The sequence below is a fragment of the Rhinopithecus roxellana genome, chromosome 8, assembly GCF_007565055.1.
Source record: "Rhinopithecus roxellana isolate Shanxi Qingling chromosome 8, ASM756505v1, whole genome shotgun sequence".
Classification (NCBI taxonomy): domain Eukaryota; kingdom Metazoa; phylum Chordata; class Mammalia; order Primates; family Cercopithecidae; genus Rhinopithecus; species Rhinopithecus roxellana.
Window position 1 is genome coordinate 31,458,716 of NC_044556.1, and position 21,411 is coordinate 31,480,126.

A 21,411-nucleotide genomic window follows, 5' to 3' on the forward strand; every position below is an offset into this window, starting at 1 on the left:
GAAAGAAAAGGGGAAAAAGATGGAAGCAAGGACAGATTTCCATGTCGGTACCAGTACGAAATAATAAGTTCTTGGAAATAGAAGGAATCTTAGAAGTCTAATCTTAGAAGTCCAACTGTCTCATTTTACAGATGAGGAGACTGAGGGTAGAATGAGTCAAATGACCACCGAGGTCATTTGTTCCTAGTATCAGAGACTGCTTGTTTTAGTTCACCACTAGCCCTCGCGTCCCCCGAGGACCTTCGCAGGCTGGGGAGTGCCCATGTTAATCCCCAGAGGCCCCATTTGAGGGGCTTTCCAGCCAGTCTGGGCCATCCGTTGCAGTAATTGTTGGCCAGCTGGGCTGGAAAAGTGCCCTGGCAGGAAGAAGAAGGCTGGTAGAACAGTAGACCTCACTGCCACCTGGTCACCTTGTGCTTCTCTCTTGGAGAGTTCTGACCAGTCATCCCTGTCTTCTTAGCTCTGCTGTTGCAGGGGTTATTTCGAAGCAACTAGGCTAAACGTCTGTGGGAGCTGGCTTGTCCTGGCTTTCAAACCACCATCACTTGGAAGAGAAACAATGTGGTTTAATGCTTAGTCAGATCAGAGTTAGAGATGTGTTACTGTTTTTGCCACAGTCCTTAGACACCAAGACCCTGCTCTTGAGAAATAGGGGCAAGCAACACCTTGCAATGGCAACTAAACCTCTTTGGGATGTGTGTTTATGGTCTATCTCCTCCCCATCCCACCCTTGCTAGCACACTCCCCACCACATACACATAAAAGCTCTAGAAATCCACAGGTTTTAAACACCACTGCTTCACCAGAACCTAGCACATAACAGGGCCTCAGTATGTGCTTGTTGAATGTGGGATGAGTGAACATTATTTTCTTAGAATGTAGAAGAACAGACATATTCCAAGTTAACAATATCTTCCGAGATATTGTTCCTGAGCTATAAAAACATTTTATATTTTATAATAAAATAAAAAATAAAATATATGCCAAGACATTTAAACACTTTAATTCTAAAAGAACAGAATGTTTGAAAAAAATTAGCACTTAATATTTATTTGCACAACTGCAATGCAATGTTTTTGAAAGTTGTCAATAGCGACCAAATAAGTATGAGGGACCCACCACAGCCCGGGTATGTCCAGTGACACTGCCACAATGTGCACTCTGCCTGCTGCCTTCCACTCCTCCCTCTTGGTGTTTCTGAGTTTGGCCAATCATATGGATGATAATTAAAATATTTTTGGAGGGTTTGGTGACTCGCACTTGTAATTCTAGCACTTTGTGAGGCCAAAGTGGAAGGATTGCTTGAGTCCAGGAGTTCAAGACCAGCCTTAGCCACATAGCAAGACTCCATCTCTATAAAATTTTTTTTTTTTAATTAGCCAGATATAGTGATTCACACCTGTAGTCCCAGCTACTCAGGAGGCTGAGGAGAGAGAATCACTTGAGCCCATGGTGAGCTGTGATCACACCACTGCGCTCAAGCCTAGGCAACAGAGTAAGACACCATCTCTAAATATATATAGATTTATATTTTATAAAAATATTTTTTATTTTGGAGATATTTCTCAAATTTAGACTATCAGATCATCAGGCTTCTGCCTTCTGGAGTATTCAATAGAATAATTTAGAGATTGGGCATGTTCTGTAGGACCTGTGGTATCACCTTTTTTTTAAAAAAAAAAATTAAAGTTGTGGTAAAATACACATAATAAAATGTACCAGCTTAACCATTTTTAAATCTACGGTTCAGTGGCATGAAGTACATTCACATTGTTGTGCTACCATCGGCACCACCATCGTCATTATCCACAGAACTGTCTTACAGAATTGAAATGCTGTACTCATCAAACAGTAACTCCCCATCCTGCTCCCCCAGCCCCTGACAGACACCATTCTTTCTGTCTCTATGAATTTGACTACTATGTACCTTGTATAAGTAGAATCATACAGTATTTGTCTTTGTGACTGGCTTATTTCACTTGGCATAATTTTTATGTTTTTATTCTGTGGAGTTTGGTTGGGGGGCTCCAAGGTCAGCCCTAGGTAGAACTGGGAAGTAAGGAGGGGCCTTATCCCCAGCTCCCCTACTTTCCTGCCCCATCCCTCCCTCAGTTCCCACCCACCTGAGGTCCCTGCTTAGTGGCTAAATGTCTTCTTCCCCCTCATCCCATCTTCCACTTATCCACAAAGAGCATCTGATTGGCCTAGTGTGGGTCATGTGTCCACCCATGGCAGAGGAAGGTGGGCCACCTCACTTGCAATCCCATCAAGACTGTATATAATAAGGAGGCAATAGTTCCTCCCAGAGAGGTGCTGTTCTCAGAAGAAGGGGGTTGGACACTGGGTAGGCACAAACAATAGATGTCTTTGTTGAACCTCCAACAAGGTTCAAAATGCCTTTCCACCTTCCCATTGCACACGGCTTTGGACTTGGGTCCCTTCCCCTTGGGCGTTGTTTGCAAAGTTTTTTATGCGCTTGGCTTTCCTTGCAAAGTTTTTAACATCTTGAGAGCCACTGCTGAGCCCCAGACACTGTTTGTAAGTGTGATAGGAGCCTACACAGGCTGCTCTCAAACACCGGCAGCCTTGAAAACAGATTCTGGACTCAGATAGCCTGGGTGCAATCCTGGTTTGGCAGTTCCTGGCTGTGTGGCTTTGAGCAAGTGACTTTGCCGCTCAATGACTCAATTTTCCCATCTGTAAAATGGTAAAATAATTTACCATTGGATTGTTTTGAAGATTGGAAAACCTGCTGTGTGATGTGCTTGACCTACATCATCTTAATCATGCTCACAGGCGGCCCTATCGCACAGGGGGAAGAGGCCCTCCCTCTCTGGGCAGATGCAACCCTTCAATAGGGCACACCACCTAGCATGCAAGGTCTGAGCTAAAATTCACCCTCCACTCATGCCCTGAGCTAGGTAACCTATGAAGAGCCTGCATAACGATACAGCAGCCCAGCCCCTGTATGATGCAGAGGTTTCTATATCCCCATTTTTCAGTGAGGCAGCTATGGCTTAGGGAGGTCGAGCGCCACGTGGGAAGGGGTAGTGGGATCACTTCTCATTTGCCTGTTTACTTAGGGCACATGAAAGAGGCTAACCCAGTGCCTAGGACTCTCCTTCCACCTGAATCGTGGACCACATCTCTGTCATCAGCTAACCAGCTTAAACCTTATTCGTCTTCCACAGTGGATGGTAACAAAGTACAGCTCTAGCATCTAATCCATAGATTACCTCCAATCTCTAGTCTTTAAACAGTTCCTTTTTTTATTTGAGACAGGGTCTCACTCCGTCATTTGGGCTGTAGTGGCATGATCATGGCTCACTACAGCCTCAACCTCCCAGGCTCAGGTCACCCTCCCACCTTGGCCTCCTGAGTAGCTGGGACTACAGGCACATGCCACCACGCCCGATGAATTTTTGTATTTTTAGTAGAGATGGGGTTTCACCATGTTGGCCAGGCTGGTCTCAAACTCCTGACCTCAAGTAATTTGCCTGCCTCAACCTCCCAAAGTGTCGGGATTACAGGTGTGAGCCATTGTACCTGGCCTCTAAACTGTTACTTTGATAATCATTTTAAAAAGTAACAGATACTATTTTGAAAGCAAGTGGTGGGAAGGTAGAAGGAAGGACAGATTTCCATCCAGGTACCATCCTGACTTGACAGTTTTCTTATTTTTTAGTCATTTCAGCAGTCCATTCAATACCTAGACAGTAAGGACTAAAAGTATTGTGAGTCTGAGTGAATTCTTCTAGAGCTGAGAGATCAGTGTTACCGACTGATCAGTCAATACAGGCAAAGCATATTCCAGTTTCAGGTGTTATTTTTCCTCTTCCTTCACTTGTGCCCAGGAGTATTACATGGCTGGGTGATGCTAAGGAAGGATGCACTAACTAAAGTTCCCCACCCCCTCATTTCTAAACCCTTCCTTTATTTTCCTGATGAACAGACAGCACCCACTGCCTGCTGTGTCCCATTTAGCAGTGTAATTTGGGTGTGCGTCATAGAATTGTGCACAAGGAGGAGGAAGGAGTTACATGCTGGATGTATATACTGAATGTGTTTATGTGCTCCTTTGTAGACCTGCACTTTATGCAAACTATATACTTTCAGACAGATCACTGAGTAAACTGAGGTACTGTCAGGGAATTTATGTGTTCACAGAACGCTGAATATAATTGAGGAGTCCTGCCAGTTCTATCCCGGATTTAACTCTCTCTAAGCTTATGTCTTTTTTTTTTTTTTTCAGACAAAGTCTCGCTTTTTTTGCCCAGGCTGGAGTGAAGTGGCGTGATCTTGGCTCACTGCAACCTCTGCCCCGACTCCTGGGTTCAAGCGATTCTCTTTCCTTAGCCTCCTGAGTAGCTGGGGTTACAGTCATGTGCCACCACACCTGACTAACTTTTGTATTTTTAGTAGAGACAGAGTTTCACCATGTTGGCCAGGCTGGTATCAAACTCCTGACCTCAGGTGATCCACCCACCTTGGCCTCCCAAAGTGCTGGGATTACAGGTGTGAGCCACTGTGCCCAGCCCTAAGCTTATGTCTTGAATGGTGTGACCTCAAACTGTAGTTCAGATTTGAAGCAGGTGTATTAAAGCCAACCACCTTGAATGATGTAAATATCCCCAAGTGGCATGAAGTAAACGAACACATATGGAAAGGGAAATTTTCTTAGGCTTGAAACCACCATTTCCTCAGCAAACCTCCCACCTGAGTGGGACCCAGGGGACATCAAATGAAAGACGATGAAAAGTAACGGATGTGGCCCATGTGCCTCCAAGAGGCCAAATGCAGTCAGAATGAACTGAGATGATCTTCGAACAGATTAGATATTTTAACACCAATTCTCATGCTTCAGAAGTGAGCCTGGCTGCTGGCAGACAACCAACACTGTCATGTTTAATTTTTAGATTTGGCTGTTAAATTTGGCCCTGTGTGAGTCTGTGTTTGATCAGAGTCTATAAGGGTGGAGGATTCCTGGTGGGAAGGCCTGGTTTCTAGCTCAGTGACTTACAGGCTGTGCGACCTTGGACAAGCTATCTCGCCACTGAGAGTCTGTTTTCTCGTCTGTACAATGAAGGAAACAACCCCTGGTCTACTTGCCTTATAGGGAGTCCTGCAGATCAAACGAGATGGTATTTGGGAACTGTGAACACACTACACAAAAGACCAGCATGGATATGTTCACGAGCACCACACAGTCCTTTCTGCCTTGCTCACTCAATTCTCCATTTAATTTATACACAGTGGACTTTACCCCTCATTCTTGCAGCAAAACCCTTTTGAGAGTATCATTTTAAGAAGTGGATTGACATCACATATGCATAGTTGCCCTATTTATCCTCAGAGTCCTCTGAGATGAGGAAAAGACAAGAATTATTAGGAAAAATAGACCCAGAGAGACGGTAGCCCAAGGGCACAAAGAATTCCCATCCTGATATTCTTTCTTTCCTAGATGACATTGACATCTACATCCAAAGCCAAAGATTCTGGTCAAAAGTTAATCTCTTGGCTGGTCATGGTGGTGCACATAGTGGTTCCTGTAGTCTCAGCTACTTGGGAAGCTGAGGTGGGAGGATCACTTGAGCCCAGGAAGTCAAGGTTACAGTGAGCCATGATCACGCCACTGCACTACAGCCTGAGTGACAGAGCAAAAGACTGTCTCAAAAAAAAAAAAAAAAGAAAGAAGAGAAACTACGTCTTTACTATATTGCAACAAGTCTGAAACACCACTCTTCTAAGACACCATTTTTTTAATGTGTCACAAAGAAAGAAAAGGCTCTATCCCTTGAAACATAACACAATGCTTCCTTACTGTGTCAATTTTAAGAAATGTCTTGATTTCATAGACGTTAGATGTGGAAAAAATACGCATCTTGGAATAGATGAAATGCAGTGTGTTTACCTCTCCCCAAAAATAAAGCTTTTTCCTTTTGGTCCTGACGCATTATTAGATTAGCAAACTTCAAAACTGTTGTATTTTTTGTCTTAGCTCCTTGACGTTGTACATGTTATGCAATCATGCTTTCACGTGGGTTAAGGGGAAAATTAATTCTATTTTTCTTATGGATACAGTAATACAAAGTACCTCTGGGCTTGAATATAGTTTTAGGTAAGTGCAGATTATAAACTACTTGTCAGAGCCAAAATCATCACTAATTCCATGGTCTGTTGTGTTTTACCAGATTTAAAGGAGGAAGAAATGCTTAAGGGCATTTGACACATCAATTATGTTTTCTTTGTTCTGAGTAGAACTGTTTGTTGTTGTTGTTGTTTTACTTAATGCTTGATTTGATTGTTTTGTTTTTATCCCATTTATTTTTAGCTCAGGTAAAACAATTAAACTATGAGTTTCCCATTGCACAGACGAGTCAGGGATGAACAGGCTCAAGTGAGAGCACATCACCTGCCTCGGCCAAATATAATATTTTCATAAAATGCAATTGGGAATTTGTAGTCTTTCTGAGTGGAAAGGAGCATAAGAAACACAGGGAAATAGGGCCAGGTGCGGTGGCTCATGCCTGTAATTCCAGCATTTTGGTAGGCCAAGGTAGGAGGATCACGAGGTCAGGAGTTTGAGACCAGCATGGCTAGCATGGTGAAACCCCGTCTCTACTAAAAATACAAAAATTAGCCTGGCAGGGTGGCGGGCGCCTGTAGTCTCAGCCACTTGGGAGGCTGAGGCAGAAGAATTGCTTGAACCCGGGAGGCAGAGGTTGCGGTGAGCCAGGATGGTGCCACTGCCCTCCAGCCTGGGCAACAGAGCGAGACTCCATCTCAAAAAAAGAAAAGAAAAAAAAGAAAAGAAAAGAAAAGAAAAGAAACACAGGGAAATACATACCACTTCTGTAATGAGGCTTTGTAAATTTTTTTGTGGACTAAGGCTTCCATTTAGAACATCCTTCCATTTAGAATGTCCTCGTTCATAAATGCTACACTTTGGAATAAGAAAAACTCCACCTATTTCTAGCTTGTTCCTTAGTTACCTTCCCACATTCCTCTGCTCCATAAGGATATTACTTAAACATAACAACAAAGAGAGTCACACACAAAAATGATTTCTAGGGACTAGACCGTGGCGGAGTGGAAAGGAATGATCCAAATCATTGTAGTTCTTCTACTCGGCTCATAATCATCAGCTCCCTGCCGGGGGTCCCAGGGCCCATTTCTGAGAGGATGAGCATAGTAGCCATGGTGCTGGGCAGGAAGTGGGTGGGAAACTCTTAATGTATGATCACTGCTAATGCACATTTTGCCCACTGTTCTCTCCCCTGCAGTCTGAGTACCACTATGAGTACACCGCGTGTGACAGCACGGGTTCCAGGTGGAGGGTCGCCGTGCCGCATACCCCGGGCCTGTGCACCAGCCTGCCCGACCCCGTGAAGGGCACCGAGTGCTGTAAGCAGCTGTCCTGCTCAGGGCCTCCCTGTCACTCAGCTTTGGTCTCTCCCCCAAGTCTCCTGCCATCCAATCTGGGCCCTTCCTGGCAGAGCAGCTGCATTAAGGAATCAGATCTTTTTCCCCAATTAGTCCCCACATCCCAGACCCTTATGAGATTTGGTGCAGAAGTATTTCATGAAAGCAAGCTGGATATCTGAATTTGCTTTCATTTTTTAAAGGAATTAAAATCCCATCAGTGGATACAGCATAAGCAACGCCAGCTGTGTGCACTCAGATATTCTTTTCTGTTTGCATACATTTTCATTTTTGCCTGTGTATGTCTCTCCAATCTACACTCACTCATCAGCCACAATCAGTCATTAGGAAAGATTGAGATTTGCTTTCATTCTTAAAAAGGAAGTCAGAGAGGCTAAATTTCTGCAGAGACATCCTTTAAAATGCTCCAGGCATCACTTCAGGGGACAAGAATCTTCCTGACTGTGGATCTGATTGTGCAATACGAAAGGCAGTGGCTTGTCGCAGCCCCAGCGCCTGCCTCTGTGATTCTGCAGTCACAACTTTTCTACAATTGGCAGCTTTTTCCCCTGCATTATTATTTTAGGAATGCAAAGGGAATAACAAGAAAAACCAGGCACTAGATTTAAGGAATTATTTGAAGAGTTGGAAAGGAGTTTGAAGATATTCAAATTATCAAATCAGCTTAGTACAGTGCCTGGTTGAGTAAGTGAGCAAATAAATACTTGTTAAATTGATGACTGGATATTGCTGAGACCTGAGCAGAACTGAGGTGTGACTAGTGGAAACAAATGAGCCATCTTCACTGAACTCTGCTGAACTCTGCTGACTTCAGTGAATCCCACTATGTGTAAGCACCATGATGTGTACATGCAGTGTGAACTGCAAATACAAATAAGGCCCAGTCTCTGCTTTCAGAAGCTTAGGTGGTAGAAAGTGCAGACATTCATTCATTCACTCATTGTTTCAGAAACATTCATGAAGCTCCCAGTCTGTGCCAGTCACTGAGCCAGCCATTGCCGGAGGAGCTCAGAGCCTAGTGTAGTTTCTCATATATGATATGAGGAACAATGAGAGTTACGAATATTTAGGGATCAGGCATAGCTGGGAGGGCCACATGAGCAAAAGCTTAGATGTGGATGAAGAGTGACACATTTGAGGAAGAGCTTGTGGTCCAGGGTAGAGACAACACAGAGAAGGTGATGGATGGGGTTGAGGTGGAGAAGGATTTGTAGTGGGAGGTCAAGCTGGGAAGTTAGGCTGGAGGGAAACCATGGAAAACTGAGTGCCAGGCCAAGAGCATACTTCTAGAACCAAAAGGGAGTGCCTGTTTATTTTTTTAAATAAGGAGAGTAATAGTACATATGTGTTTTACGTTTTATTTTTTTAAAGAAAAGGTCTCGGCCGGGCGCGGTGGCTCAAGCCTGTAATCCCAGCACTTTGGGAGGCCGAGACGGGCGGATCACGAGGTCAGGAGATCGAGACCATCCTGGCTAACATGGTGAAACCCCGTCTCTACTAAAAATACAAAAAAACTAGCCGGGCGAGGTGGCGGGTGCCTGTAGTCCCAGCTACTTGGGAGGCTGAGGCAGGAGAATAGCGGGAACCCGGGAGGTGGAGCTTGCAGTGAGCTGAGATCCCGCCACTGCACTCCAGCCTGGGCGACAGAGCGAGACTCTGTCTCAAAAAAAAAAAAAAAAAGAAAAGGTCTCACTCTGTTTCCTAGGCTGAAGTACAGTGATGCAGTCGTAGCTCTGTGTAGCCTTGACTTCCTGAGCTCAAGCAATTTTCCCACCTCAGCCGTTTGAGTAGCTAGGATTACAGGCACACACCACCACTCCTAGCTACTTTAAACATTTTTTTTTTTGTAGTGACAGGGTCTCACTGTGTTGCCCAGGTTGGCCTCAAACTCCTGGGCTCAAGTGATCCTCCTGCCTTGGTCTCTCAAAATGTTGGGTCTACAGGCATGAGCCATTGTGCCTGATCATATCAGTGTTTTAGAAAGGTACCTCTGACCACAGAATGAGCAAAAATAAGAATAGGGAACTATTTAGGAGGATATTGCAATGATTGAGTTAACAGGTCATGAGAATCCTACCTAGCATGGTGACAGTACAACCAGAAAGGCAGAGGCCAGAGGCTCAAGGGAGAAATTCAAGGCTGAAGGGCCATATGTCGTTCAGAGGGGTCAGCACAAGAGACCTTGGCATCCTCTTCACCGGAGAGCTCTCAGAATGGTCAGGGCACCTCTCCAAAGGAAATGAGTGCCAGGGACAAGCCCAAAGTCCCACAGCAAGGCAGAGTATCCATGGCCCTAGATCTTTTTTTTTTTTTTAAATAACAGCTTTATTGGTATATAATTTATATGCCATGAAATTCATTCCTTTAAGGATAAAATTCAGTGTTTTTGGAATATTCACAGCAACCATCATCACTCTTATTTCACATTTTAATCATCCTACAAAGAAACCTCATATTATTAGCAATCTCTCCCCAGGCCCCTCCCCGCAGCCCCTGGCAACCACAAATCTACTTTCTGTCTCCATGGCTTCGCCTCTTTTGGCCATTCCATACAAATAGAATCACACATAGCAAGGAATATCACCGCTGAAAGAAAAAAATTTTTTTAAGAAAAATAAAATAAAATCACACAGTAAATGCCATGGCCCTAAACCTTAGTGGGCCAAACTCCTAGATCCCAACCCAGCACTCCTCCCTTCAGTTGCTCGCAGCCCATGCACTTCTGAGGCTGCCGTGACCTCACTGCCCCGCCTTGTCTCTGCCGTTTTCCAGCCTTCTCTTGCAACGCCGGGGAGTTTCTGGATATGAAGGACCAGTCGTGTAAGCCATGCGCTGAGGGCCGCTACTCCCTCGGCACAGGCATTCGGTTTGATGAGTGGGATGAGCTGCCCCATGGCTTTGCCAGCCTCTCAGCCAACATGGAGCTGGATGACAGTGCCGCTGAGTCTACCGGGAACTGCACTTCGTGAGTTTGCACACACACCCACCCCATCCCCAGCCCACTGGGGAAGGGGCTGCAGGGCACACTGGACAGCCTCCTCCACGGCCCCTCAGGCTAGGCAGGGAGGATGGAGGGAAGAGGAAGCCAGGCTGCCAGGGTGAGGCCTGTAGCCATGCCCACAGGACTGGTGGATGTGACTCTGCCTGGCCCACTCTTACTGGCCTAAACTTACCAGTGATGGACAGGCATTTGTGGGAGGTAAAAAACATGGGAAAATAAGAGAGTGGACAAGGGGACAAGGGTTAAATGGCCCAGTCTATTTAAAACAAAACCCAATTGGAGCTGGGCACAGTGACTTGCCCCTGTAATCCCAGTACTTTGACAGGCTGATGTGGGAGGATTGCCTGAGACCAAGAGTTTGAGACCAGCCTGGGAAACAGCGAGACCCCATCTCTACAAAAAGTTAAAAAATTTGCCAGGTGTTGTAGTGCATGTCTGTAGTCCCAGCTACTCAAGAGGCTGAGGCAAGAGGATGACTTGAGCCCAGGAATTCAAGGGTAGAGTGAGCTATGATCACACCACCATACCCCTGGATAACAGAGCAAGACCCTGTCTCAATTAAAAACAAAAACCGGCTGGGTGCGGTGGCTCACGCCTGTAATCCCAGCACTCTGGGAGGCCAAGGCGGGTGGATCACCTGAGGTCAGGAGTTCAAGACCAGCCTGGCCATGGTGAAACCACGGCTCTACTAAAAATACAAAAAATTAGCCGGGCATGGTGGCAGGCGCCTGTAATCCCAGTGACTCGTGAGGCTGAGGCAGGAGAATCGCTTGAACTAGGAGGCAGAGGTTACAGTGGGCGGAGATCGCACCATACCATTGCATTCCAGCCTGGGTAACAAGAGCGAAACGCCGTCTTAAAAAAAAAAAAAAAAAAAAAAAAAAGGAAAAGAAAAATGAAAACCAAAAAAAACACAACTGGATTTCCACCACAGAATTTTGGATCAGCCAATATACTTTCTCAGCTTAACTGGAACACAATATGCAAAGCTTGGGTATTTTCCTGGCTTGGGTGCTAACTTTTTTTTTTTTTTTTTTTGGAGACAGAATCTCACTCTGTCACCCAGGCTAGAGTGCCGTGGTGCCATCTCAGCTCACTGCAACCCCCAGCTCCCAGGTTCAAGCGATTCTCCTGCCTCAGCCTGCTGAGTAGCTGGGATTACAGGTGTGTGCCATAATGCCCAGCTAACATTTTTGTATTTTTTTAGTAGAGATGGGGTTTCACCATGTTGGCCAGGCTGGTCTCAAACTCCTGACCTCAGGTGATCCACCCGCCTCAGCCTCCCAAAGTGCTGGGATTCCAGGCATGAGCCATTTTGGGTGCTAACTTCTAAAACTGATTCTGCCTAGCCTTTGCTCAGTGCTGGCTGAAATCTTCCAAACGCTGTGAGATCCCAGTAACTAGAAAATTTTCTTGGAAAGCTCAGTCCAGGGTGCTTGGAGAACTGGATATCTATTTCAGATATGTCTTTTGTAGGCCAGGCACTATTCTGGATGCTTTATATATATTATTTTCTCTAATTCTCACAAGAACCCTGTGAAATAGGCATTACTATTTCTATTACAGAGATGAGGAACTGGAAGCTCAGCAAGGTTATGACCTGCCCTTTGTTATCTGGCTTACAGCTGGCGAGATTGAAATTCAAACCCAAGCTTCCACTGCTCCATAATGCCACATTCAAATAACATTCATTATGGGCAAGGAAATATTGGGTCTTAGGGAGCGAAAATGGGGGCAATATGGGGATTTGAAAGGCAGTCATATTGTTCCTTATTAAATATTGACAATGAATACAGGAGGAAAGTAAATGAAAGTTTCGTTTATACCCAAACAATCAAATGGATAAAAAGGACTCAAGAATTGTATTACACTTGGATTTCTAAAAACTGGGAGCAATGTCTCCCATTCCTATACTTAAATCTTGTCTAAGCCAAGCAGTGGCTATTTAATCTGTAGTCCAATTTTAATGTTATGTTATTTTAGAGTTCAATTTGAAGTGTCAAATTCATTAGCATGACAACACTGGAGGCAGAGATAAAGCTAGAGAGCTTTAAAGCTGGAAGGAGCGGGAATGTGTGGGTTAAGACAACCAACCCCCATTTGAGTCCTAATGGAGACTGTCATTAGGCCCTGGACAAGGTGCAGACCTGGCTCAGTCAATTCCTAGCTATGTAAAGGAAGGATGTATTCTCGCTCTGGGGACTGCTCCGAGAGTCCAGAAATCATTATCTCTCAGCGAGCCAGGATGTGGGCGGGTTAATAACAACTTGTGTTTCCACGGCAGGACTATTTCAGGGCCTGCATCTTAAGGCATCCCACCACATCCCTGGGAGGGAGGAAGAGGATATTTCTCCCTCAATGGAGAGGAAATGGCCATCTGGAGAGGTTTTTGTGGTTTTCCTGTCATCCCTCAGAAAGGCAATAATTGAGCTGATACCTAGAGCGCAAGTATTTGGCTTTCCTATTCAGCTGTGCAACTACCCAAATCCTGCCTGCTCTCTGCCTCAAGAGACTCCAAGCTGGTCTCCTGCTTCCATTCCCAGCCTCCTCCAGGCCTGTCCACTCAGCAAGAGCCAGATTCATCTTTCTTTTTTTCTTTTCTTTTGTTTCTTTTTTTTTTTTTTTTAGAAACAAAGTCTCACTCTGTCACCCAGGCTGGAGTGCAATGGCGCAATCACAGCTCACTGCAGCCTCAACCTCCCCGGGCTAAAACCTTCCTCCCACCTCAACCTCCCACGTAGCTGGGACTGCAGGCACACGCCACCACACCTGGCTAACTTCTTATTTTTTCTAGAGACAGGGTCTCAGTACGTTGCCCAGGTTGGACTCAAACTCCTGGGCTTAAATGATCGTTCCACCTCAGCCTCCCAAAGTACTGGGATTACAGGTGTGAGCCACTACACCCAGCCTCATCTCCTTAAATCCAGTCACAATAATTTCCTGCTAAAAACCCTAGATTCAATGGCTACCAATTGCTTTTGGGACAATGTCCACTACCTTCCCACAGCCTGCAGGGCCCTGCTGCCCTGCCCTCTGCCCTCTGCCCATTTCCCCAGCCTCTCCCAAGTACCTTCTGTCTTCACTTGCTGTGTTCCAGCCACACTGACCATCGCACTCCTTACCCTCCTCAGGGCATTTGAACATGTGACTCTCTGTCCCCTCTTCTATGACTCCTACTTAGCCCTCACGTCTCTACCTAAAAATCATTTCCTCAAAGAAACCATCCCTGACCCCATAGACTCCTGTTATACGCTCTTTATCATCCTGCATTTCTCCAGTGGCACTTATCACAGTCATTCCTATGTGATTGTGTGATTAGTTAAGCTGCTGTCTCCTCAACTAGAAAGCGAATGCAAGCCCCAAGCGGGAAAGGATCATACTTGTCTTGTTCATCACTGTGTCTCCAGCATCTAACATAGTGTCTGGCCCAAAATAGACAAAATAAATAATTGGTGACAAAACAGCTGAATGGAATCTCCATGGCAGGATCCTGAGCCTTCAGGGATCCTCCATGGGTGGTGGGTTGATGTCCCAGGGCTAAGGTACTGGCAACAGTCTGAGATCAGAGACTAGCATAAGCTAAGGGAACAGGAGTGACGTGGGAGCAATAGAAAAAATGTCATATATTAGTGGAAAAGATTGAGCAGACGCTCAAAGACTGTGACAGTGAAACAAGAATGAGAGATAAATGTAAACATTAAAAATGAAAAACATTATATGCAGATCACAACTGGATGACCTAGGGTAAGTTTCCTAAGCACTTCTGGGCTTCAGTTTCTTCATTCTACAAAGGATGGTAAAAATAGTACTCTAATAGGTTGAGGTAAGGATCGATGAGATGATACTTGTAAAGAATTTAGAGCGATGCCTGACACTAGAAATCAATCAAAACATGTTGTTATTATTGAATATGAAATGTCTTCACCAGGGGCAACTCTGACAAAAATCAGAATTGTGATGCATTTTGCAAATGTAACCCACTTATGGCATCTTTTTAATTATTCATCAAACTTCAAGAGTTATTTATAGCTGACATCATTGAGCACATGAGCATTAAAGGTTATCTCTCTCCACAAGGAGAAGTCAATGCTGTTAGGTTAGCTGGGATATTTTGGATGAGCTCATGTTATATGTTTTCGTTTTGAGAATAACACTGACTGTCAAAGAGCTGAAAATAACCATATTATTCTGGCAAACACGGGGAAATCTGTGGGCTAATCTGAGAATCCTTTAACTGGCTATTACTATTATTAGTAGTAGTAGTGTTATTTTGAGATGGAGTCTCGCTTTATCACCCAGGCTGGAGTGCAATGGCATGATCTCGGTTCACTGCAGCCTCCGCCTTCTGGGTTCAAGTGATTCTCCTGCCTCAGCCTCCTGAGTAGCTGGGATTACAGGCATGCACCACCACACCCAGCTAATTTTTGCATTTTTGGTAGAAATGGGGTTTCACCATATTGGTCAGGCTGGTCTCCATGGTCTTGAACCCCTGACCTCAGGTGATCCCTGCCTCAGCCTCCCAAAGTGTTGGGATTACAGGCATGAGCCACCATGCCCACCCAACTGACCATTACCAAGCAACTGGAAACCTGGGCTGGTCTCAGGCAAAACAGTGCAATAGTGTGATGGTCTTTGATTACCTGTTTCCACGTTCAGCTCTTTAACCCCGCAAGTCCCCACTATGTGCCAGGCCCAGACTGGTACTGGGAATACTTTAGTGAGCAAGGTAAATTTGATCTCTTCCCTCACATAATATTGGCAACGATTTTAAGGTCTGACAGTTTCAAATTTGGAGAGGATGTGGAGCAACAGGAACAGTGCAGCAGTCTCTGGTAAATGGGAGGCTCACATACAGTTCTCCTCCCAGGCATTCTACTCAGACATGTGCCTAAGGAGACAGGAACACAGCAGAATGTGCACACGAAACTGCAAACAATCCAAATGTCCATCAAAGTAATGCACAAATAAATATGGTAGAATCATGCAAAGGAATGTTATGCAGTAGTAAAGATGAAGCCAGAAGAGCTGGATGTGTGAATATGGATGAATCTCACAGTTAGTATATTGAAGTCCCTCCCTTCCCAAAGCGAGTTTCAGAGCCTATAAATATAATACCATTTATGTGAAGCTTTAAAACATGCGAAGCACTACCATACAGTTTATTGTTTAGAGATACATATATGTAGAAAATCGCATGCACATGTTAAACACCAGATTCAGGAAAGTGGTCACTTGGCAGTGGGGAAGGCAGTGTGTTCCAGGAAAAGGCTCAGATGAGGTTAGCGGAGGGTACACAGAGGCTTCTGCTGTGTTGAATTTCTTAAGCAGGGTGGTGGGTCGGTGAATGTTCATTATACCATTGTATAGGTCTTAAATATTTCATAATATACTAAAAATAAATAAAATATCATGGGATTATGGCTACGAGAAGGGGAGCAAAGAGAACTAAGGGCACCCATAGCAGAAGCAGATAGAATCAAGGAAGACTTTTTAGATTAAGTGGCATTTAAGACAGTGTAGGAGTTAAACTGAGAGAGAGAGGAGGAAGTTTGTTCCAGGAAGAGGGAAGAGGATGTCAGGAGGCCCAGAGGTAAGAGAAAGTTTGGCAGAGGAATTGAAAGAAATGTCATAGAGTTGGAGTATAAAGAGTGCATCAGGAATCTGTACCCTATCCTAAGGGCCACAGAGAGTCAGTCCCAGGGATTTTAATTTGAAGCAAGGGAGTGCCATGGTCAGATGTTTATTCTGGAGGATCTGTCTGCTGGGCTGCAGCATGAAGAGGGCTAGGAGGATGCGGGACTGGCTTCAGGGAGACAAGTTTGGGGGCTAGTTCATAGATGTTGTGGTGGTGAGCACAGGGACAGCCCGTGGACAGGGTGGATAGAGTGAACACATATTTAGGAGACAAAACAGACATGACCAGGTCGGCTGTCTCCGGGGTTCTCTGGCCCTCCCCCTTTCCATAAAAACCATTTACATGTGGCATCTTTATAGTAGACATTTCTGGAAAAACAGGTAGACTAGACTGGGTGGATGTCTGAGTTCTGAAGAATGTCTGTGTCTACTGAGTTATTTGACAGCTTTAGAGTTTGGCAGACCGGATCTCAGCCCTGCCACTCGCTGGCTTCATAATATTGGGCTTGGCACTCTCCAAGCCCCAGTTTCATCATCTCTTAAACAGGAAAAACATTTCCTCTTATTGATGAAAATAAATCATGAATATAAATCACGTAGTGCAATGCCTGGAGGTAGTATGCAACCAATAAATGTCACCCCTCCCTGAGTGGGTGCAGTGGCTCACGCCTGTAATCCCAGCCTTTTGGGAGGCCGAGGTGGGTGGATCACTTGAGGTCAGGAGTTCGAGACCAGGCTGGCCAACATGGTGAAAACTTGTCTCTACTAAAAAAAATTACAGAAATTAGCCGGGTGTGGTGGTGCATGCCAGTAATCCGAGCTACTCGGGAGGCTGAGACAGGAAAATCACTTGAACCCGGGAGGCAGAGGTTGCGGAGAGCTGAGGCCACGTCACTGCACTCCAGCCTGGGAGACAGAGCAAGACTCTGCCTCAAAAAAAAAAAAGTTATCCCTCCCCAACTTCACCTGCCACCCGTATCCCAGGTAGTTCTGCACAATGTGGAGGCAAGCCTGCTTGTCTTCCTCATCTGTCTGCCTTCCTCTTCTTAGCTGCACTCCAGGTCCTTGACCTACCTGAGAGCTTCTTTTGTCTTTCTTCACTGAGCATTTTCAGGTCCAAGTTTCAGTTTGTGAATCACAAGCCTGAAAATTCCCAAAGACCCAGCAGAACATGAGACCTGCACACGGCACAAAGCCTGGTGGGCTGTGCTCCTGCCTATAAACCTGGTTCCTGTTCCTTCACAGGTCCAAGTGGGTTCCCCAGGGCGACTACATCGCCTCCAACACGGACGAATGCACAGCCACACTGATGTACGCCGTCAACCTGAAGCAATCCGGCACCGTTAACTTCGAATACTACTACCCAGACTCCAGCATCATCTTTGAGTTTTTTGTAAGCCCCTGGCCAAGGTGGAGGGTGGGAGCTAAAGTCTCTCTGGGGCTCAGATCCATTTGAGGAATCCATCGTGAGTGTAGCCCTGCTTGGGAAATCACTGTTGTTTTCCCTCTGGAGAGAGCTGTGGGCAAAATGAGCTGAGGCCCCAGGAGGCAAGGAGAAAAGGCAAAAGTGAAAGGACTCGGGGGAAGAGTTGTCTGGGAGATTTCTAAGTGTTTTATCCAGCTCAGACATGAAAACAGCATATTTGAGTTACAAGTTATTTCTTTGGTGTCAATGCTCATTTTGTGTATGTGACTAATTCCTGCCCTACTTTGAGGCTCATATGTTTTGAGCTCAGTCCCTAAAGGAAATTGGCAACTCTTCCCATATAAAGAAGGGCCCTCTGGAGGACTGGTGCAACGTGGGGAAAGATATCTATTTCCTTAGAAAGCTGAGACTCTGGTTCCAAACTCTTTTATGTCAGGTTCAGAATGACCAGTGCCAGCCCAATGCAGATGACTCCAGGTGGATGAAGACCACAGAGAAAGGATGGGAATTCCACAGTGTGAGTATCACACCAGCCTTCTCCCAGAGATCCCAGAAAAGGGACCCAGGGGCCTTCGTCAGAGAGTGCTTCCTCCCAGTCTGAGCCTCCACCCTGATGTCCCTGGAGGGCAGGAGTGTGATATGATGAAGATGCTGTAGTTGCTGTCCTCTAGCATTGACAGAATATGGGTGGGAGCTGACTTGTCGCTTCTATGGCTTGACTCCAAAGACCAGCAGCTTTTCAGCTTTAAGACTGGGCCTTCTGGGGAGGGGGGCTGTCTCCTGCAAAACCACAGAAGAATGAGGGAGTGCCAGTCACCCTATTGTCAGGATCCTCAGGTCTCTTTACTGGTCTCACCATAAGAGATGCTCATGGTATATGTGATCCAGGGAGCAGTGGAAGGGTTGTAAGAGGAGGCTGAGAAAGAGAGAGGAGCTGTGCTAAGTTGGGAGGAAGGGCAGAGCTGAGGACAAGGAGGAAGAGGGTCAGAAGAAGAAGCATTACCATGCAGTTAGTAAGAGGAGTCGTCCCAACAAGAGGCTATACCGACAGATTAACGAGATTTCTCTCTGTGATGAACGAACACTCCTGTTTGTGGTTTTTAGGTGGAGCTAAATCGAGGCAATAATGTCCTCTATTGGAGAACCACAGCCTTCTCGGTATGGTCCAAAGTATCCAAGCCTGTGCTGGTGAGAAACATCGCCATAACAGGTACTGAGACCAGGGTTACTGACTCCCTGGGCTCTTGACTTTGCAGTCTCCTGGGGACTCAGTCTCCAGGCTGAATCCTTGCTTTTCTGGCTCTTCCTCCTCCCTAGGGGTGGCCTACACTTCAGAATGCTTCCCCTGCAAACCCGGCACGTATGCATCCAAAAAGGGCTCCTCTTTCTGCAAACTTTGTCCAGCCAACTCTTATTCAAATAAAGGAGAAACTTCTTGCCACCAGTGTGACCCTGACAAATACTCAGGTGATGTTTCTGAGGGTGGGAGGAGTTTGGAGATAGAGGGTACCACCAAAACACACAAGGAGAAACCAGGGAATAGAGCCATCTTCTGGTCAAGCTGAGGATGATGATTCTTAAACCCTTCCTTTCTGGATCCTGGAATACTCTTGCCAATCCATATATCCATTAATCACTTTGTCTTTTTTTTTTTTTTTTTTTTTGAGATAGGATCTCACTTTATCACCCAGGCTGGAGTACTGTGGTGCAATCATGGCTCACTGCAGCCTCAAACTCCCCATTTCCAGCAATCCTCCCGCCTCAGTCTCCTGAGTAGCTAAGACTACAGGCGTGCCCCACCACACCCATCTCATTATTTGTTTTTATTTTTATAGAGACAGAGGTCTTGCTAGTTGCCCAGGCTGGTCTTGAACTCCTGGGCTTAAGTGATCCTCCTGCCTCAGCCTCTCAAGCTGTGAGCCTATAATCCCAGCACTTTGGGAGGTCGAACCAGGAAGATCAATTGGGCCTGGGAGGTTGAGGCTTCAGTGAGCCATGATCGCACCACCGCTCTATAGCCTGGGTGACAGAGTGAGACCCTGTCTCTAAAAAAATGAAATAAAAATGAATCATTCAATAAATATTGAGCCTCTCCTGTCCACCAGGCCCTATTCTATGTACTTGGGCTACATCAGAGCAAAACAGACAGAGTTCCCTGTTTTTATGGGGTTTACATTCGGGGGTGTGGGGAAGAGAGACAATAAACAAAAAGAAATAGATGACACATATATAATACATTATATAGTATGTGGGATGGTAAAAAGTGCCATGGTGTCATGTCAAAAGGAAAAAGCAGCTTAGAGCTAGAGGGGTTAGGAAAGCTAAGGAAAGGGTTGCAATCTTTTTGTTGCTGTTGTAGAAATAGGGTCTCACTGTGTTGCCCAGGCTGGTCTCGAACTTCAGGCCTCAAAGTGATCCTCCTGCCTCGGTCTTCCAAAGTGCTGGGATTACAGACATGAGACACTGTGCCCGGTCCAGTCATTTTTTAAGTGGTGAATTTTTATTTATATTTATATTTATATTTATATTTATATTTATATTTATATTTATTTATTTATTTATTTTTGAGATGGAGTTTCACTCTTGTTGCCCAGGCTGGAGTGCTGGAATGCAATGGCATGATCTCGGCTCACCACAACCTCCGCCTCCTGGGTTCAAGCAATTTTCCTGCCTCAGCCTCCCAAGTAGCTGTGATTACAGGAATGTGCTACCACGCCTGGCTAATTTTGTATTTTTAGTAGAGATGGGGTTTCACCATGTTGACCAGACTGGTCTCGAACTCCCAACCTCAGGTAATCTGCCCACCTCGGCCTCCCAAAGTGCTAGGATTACAGGTGTGAGCCACCGCACCTGGCCAGTGGTGAAATTTTAAGTGAAACATTGTATAAGATTATAATATAGTCCAGGGGTGGTGGCTCTCACCTGTAATCCCAGCACTTTGGGAGGCCAAGGCAGGGGAATCACTTGAGATCAGGAGTTCAAGACTAGCCTGGCCAACATGGCAAAACCCCGTCTCTACTAAAAACACAAAAATTAGCTGGGCGTAGGGGCATGTGCCTGTAATTCCAGCTACTCGGAAGGCTGAGGCTGGAGAATCACTTGAACCCGGGAGGTGGAGGTTGCAGTGAGTTGAGATCGCACTACTGCACTCCAGCCTGGGTGACAGAGCAAGACTCAGTCTCAAAAAAAAAAAAAAAAAAAAAGATTATAATATAAACAGTAGATACGGTAGAGTTAAAACGTATAAATTTATACATGTTAACATATAACAATTATTATCAAAGTTAATTTCATGAGGCTATATTGAGGAACAAAAACATTTTGATAACAAGGTCTAAAGATGCAAATTACAATCTTGTATCAGCCTGAGAGCATTCGTTGAAGTCCAATCAGGCATTTTGGGAAATCTAGGGTTCCTCAGAACACAATTTGCAAACCACTGCTTTGAGGGAAAGTAAGGGGACAGCTGGAAGCAGCCTGTTTTTACAGTTTGAGGATAGCTTCCTAAAGCATTCCAATTTGAAAAATAGGACGTGGTCATTTGAGGGAGTTCCAGGGGGTATCGAGGCTCTGGTGTGAGATGGGCAGTGCCAGCGGATGACTTTCTGCTCAGGCAGTCCAGACATTGGTATGAGGGCCAGTCTCCAAGACAGGTTCTGAAACAAACAAGAAGGGAGAGAGAAACAGTCCCATCTTTTTCCCTGGAAACACAACTATTCTACTTTTCCTTTCTTACACAGTTTAAATGTAAACCCAGCACGAGGCCCTCTCTCAGACAGACCCACCTGTCCCTACAAAGACATGCCAAACTTCACACAGATGTTGAAGTATGTGTTTGCTCAGCCAAGACCAGCCACTGACCTTGTAAATTGCTTGTTTCTACACTATTCCTAACACAAAAGTCATA

At 45.4% G+C, this 21,411-nt stretch overlaps 1 protein-coding gene across 4 annotated transcripts in view; it reads left to right on the forward strand.

Moving 5' to 3' along the window:
* KIAA1324 (KIAA1324 ortholog) overlaps nt 1-21,411 on the forward strand; it is an 87,724-nt gene that overhangs the window by 44,003 nt on the left and 22,310 nt on the right. For 3 of the 4 annotated variants that reach the window (XM_010355341.2, XM_030937040.1, XM_030937041.1), the window contains exons 2-7: nt 7,284-7,404; nt 10,216-10,408; nt 17,324-17,471; nt 17,941-18,021; nt 18,609-18,714; nt 18,822-18,971. In XM_010355341.2, the coding sequence (XP_010353643.2) occupies nt 7,284-7,404; nt 10,216-10,408; nt 17,324-17,471; nt 17,941-18,021; nt 18,609-18,714; nt 18,822-18,971 (799 nt within the window). The remainder of the gene's footprint in view (nt 1-7,283; nt 7,405-10,215; nt 10,409-17,323; nt 17,472-17,940; nt 18,022-18,608; nt 18,715-18,821; nt 18,972-21,411) is intronic. The other variant, XM_010355356.2, reaches the window with a different exon arrangement.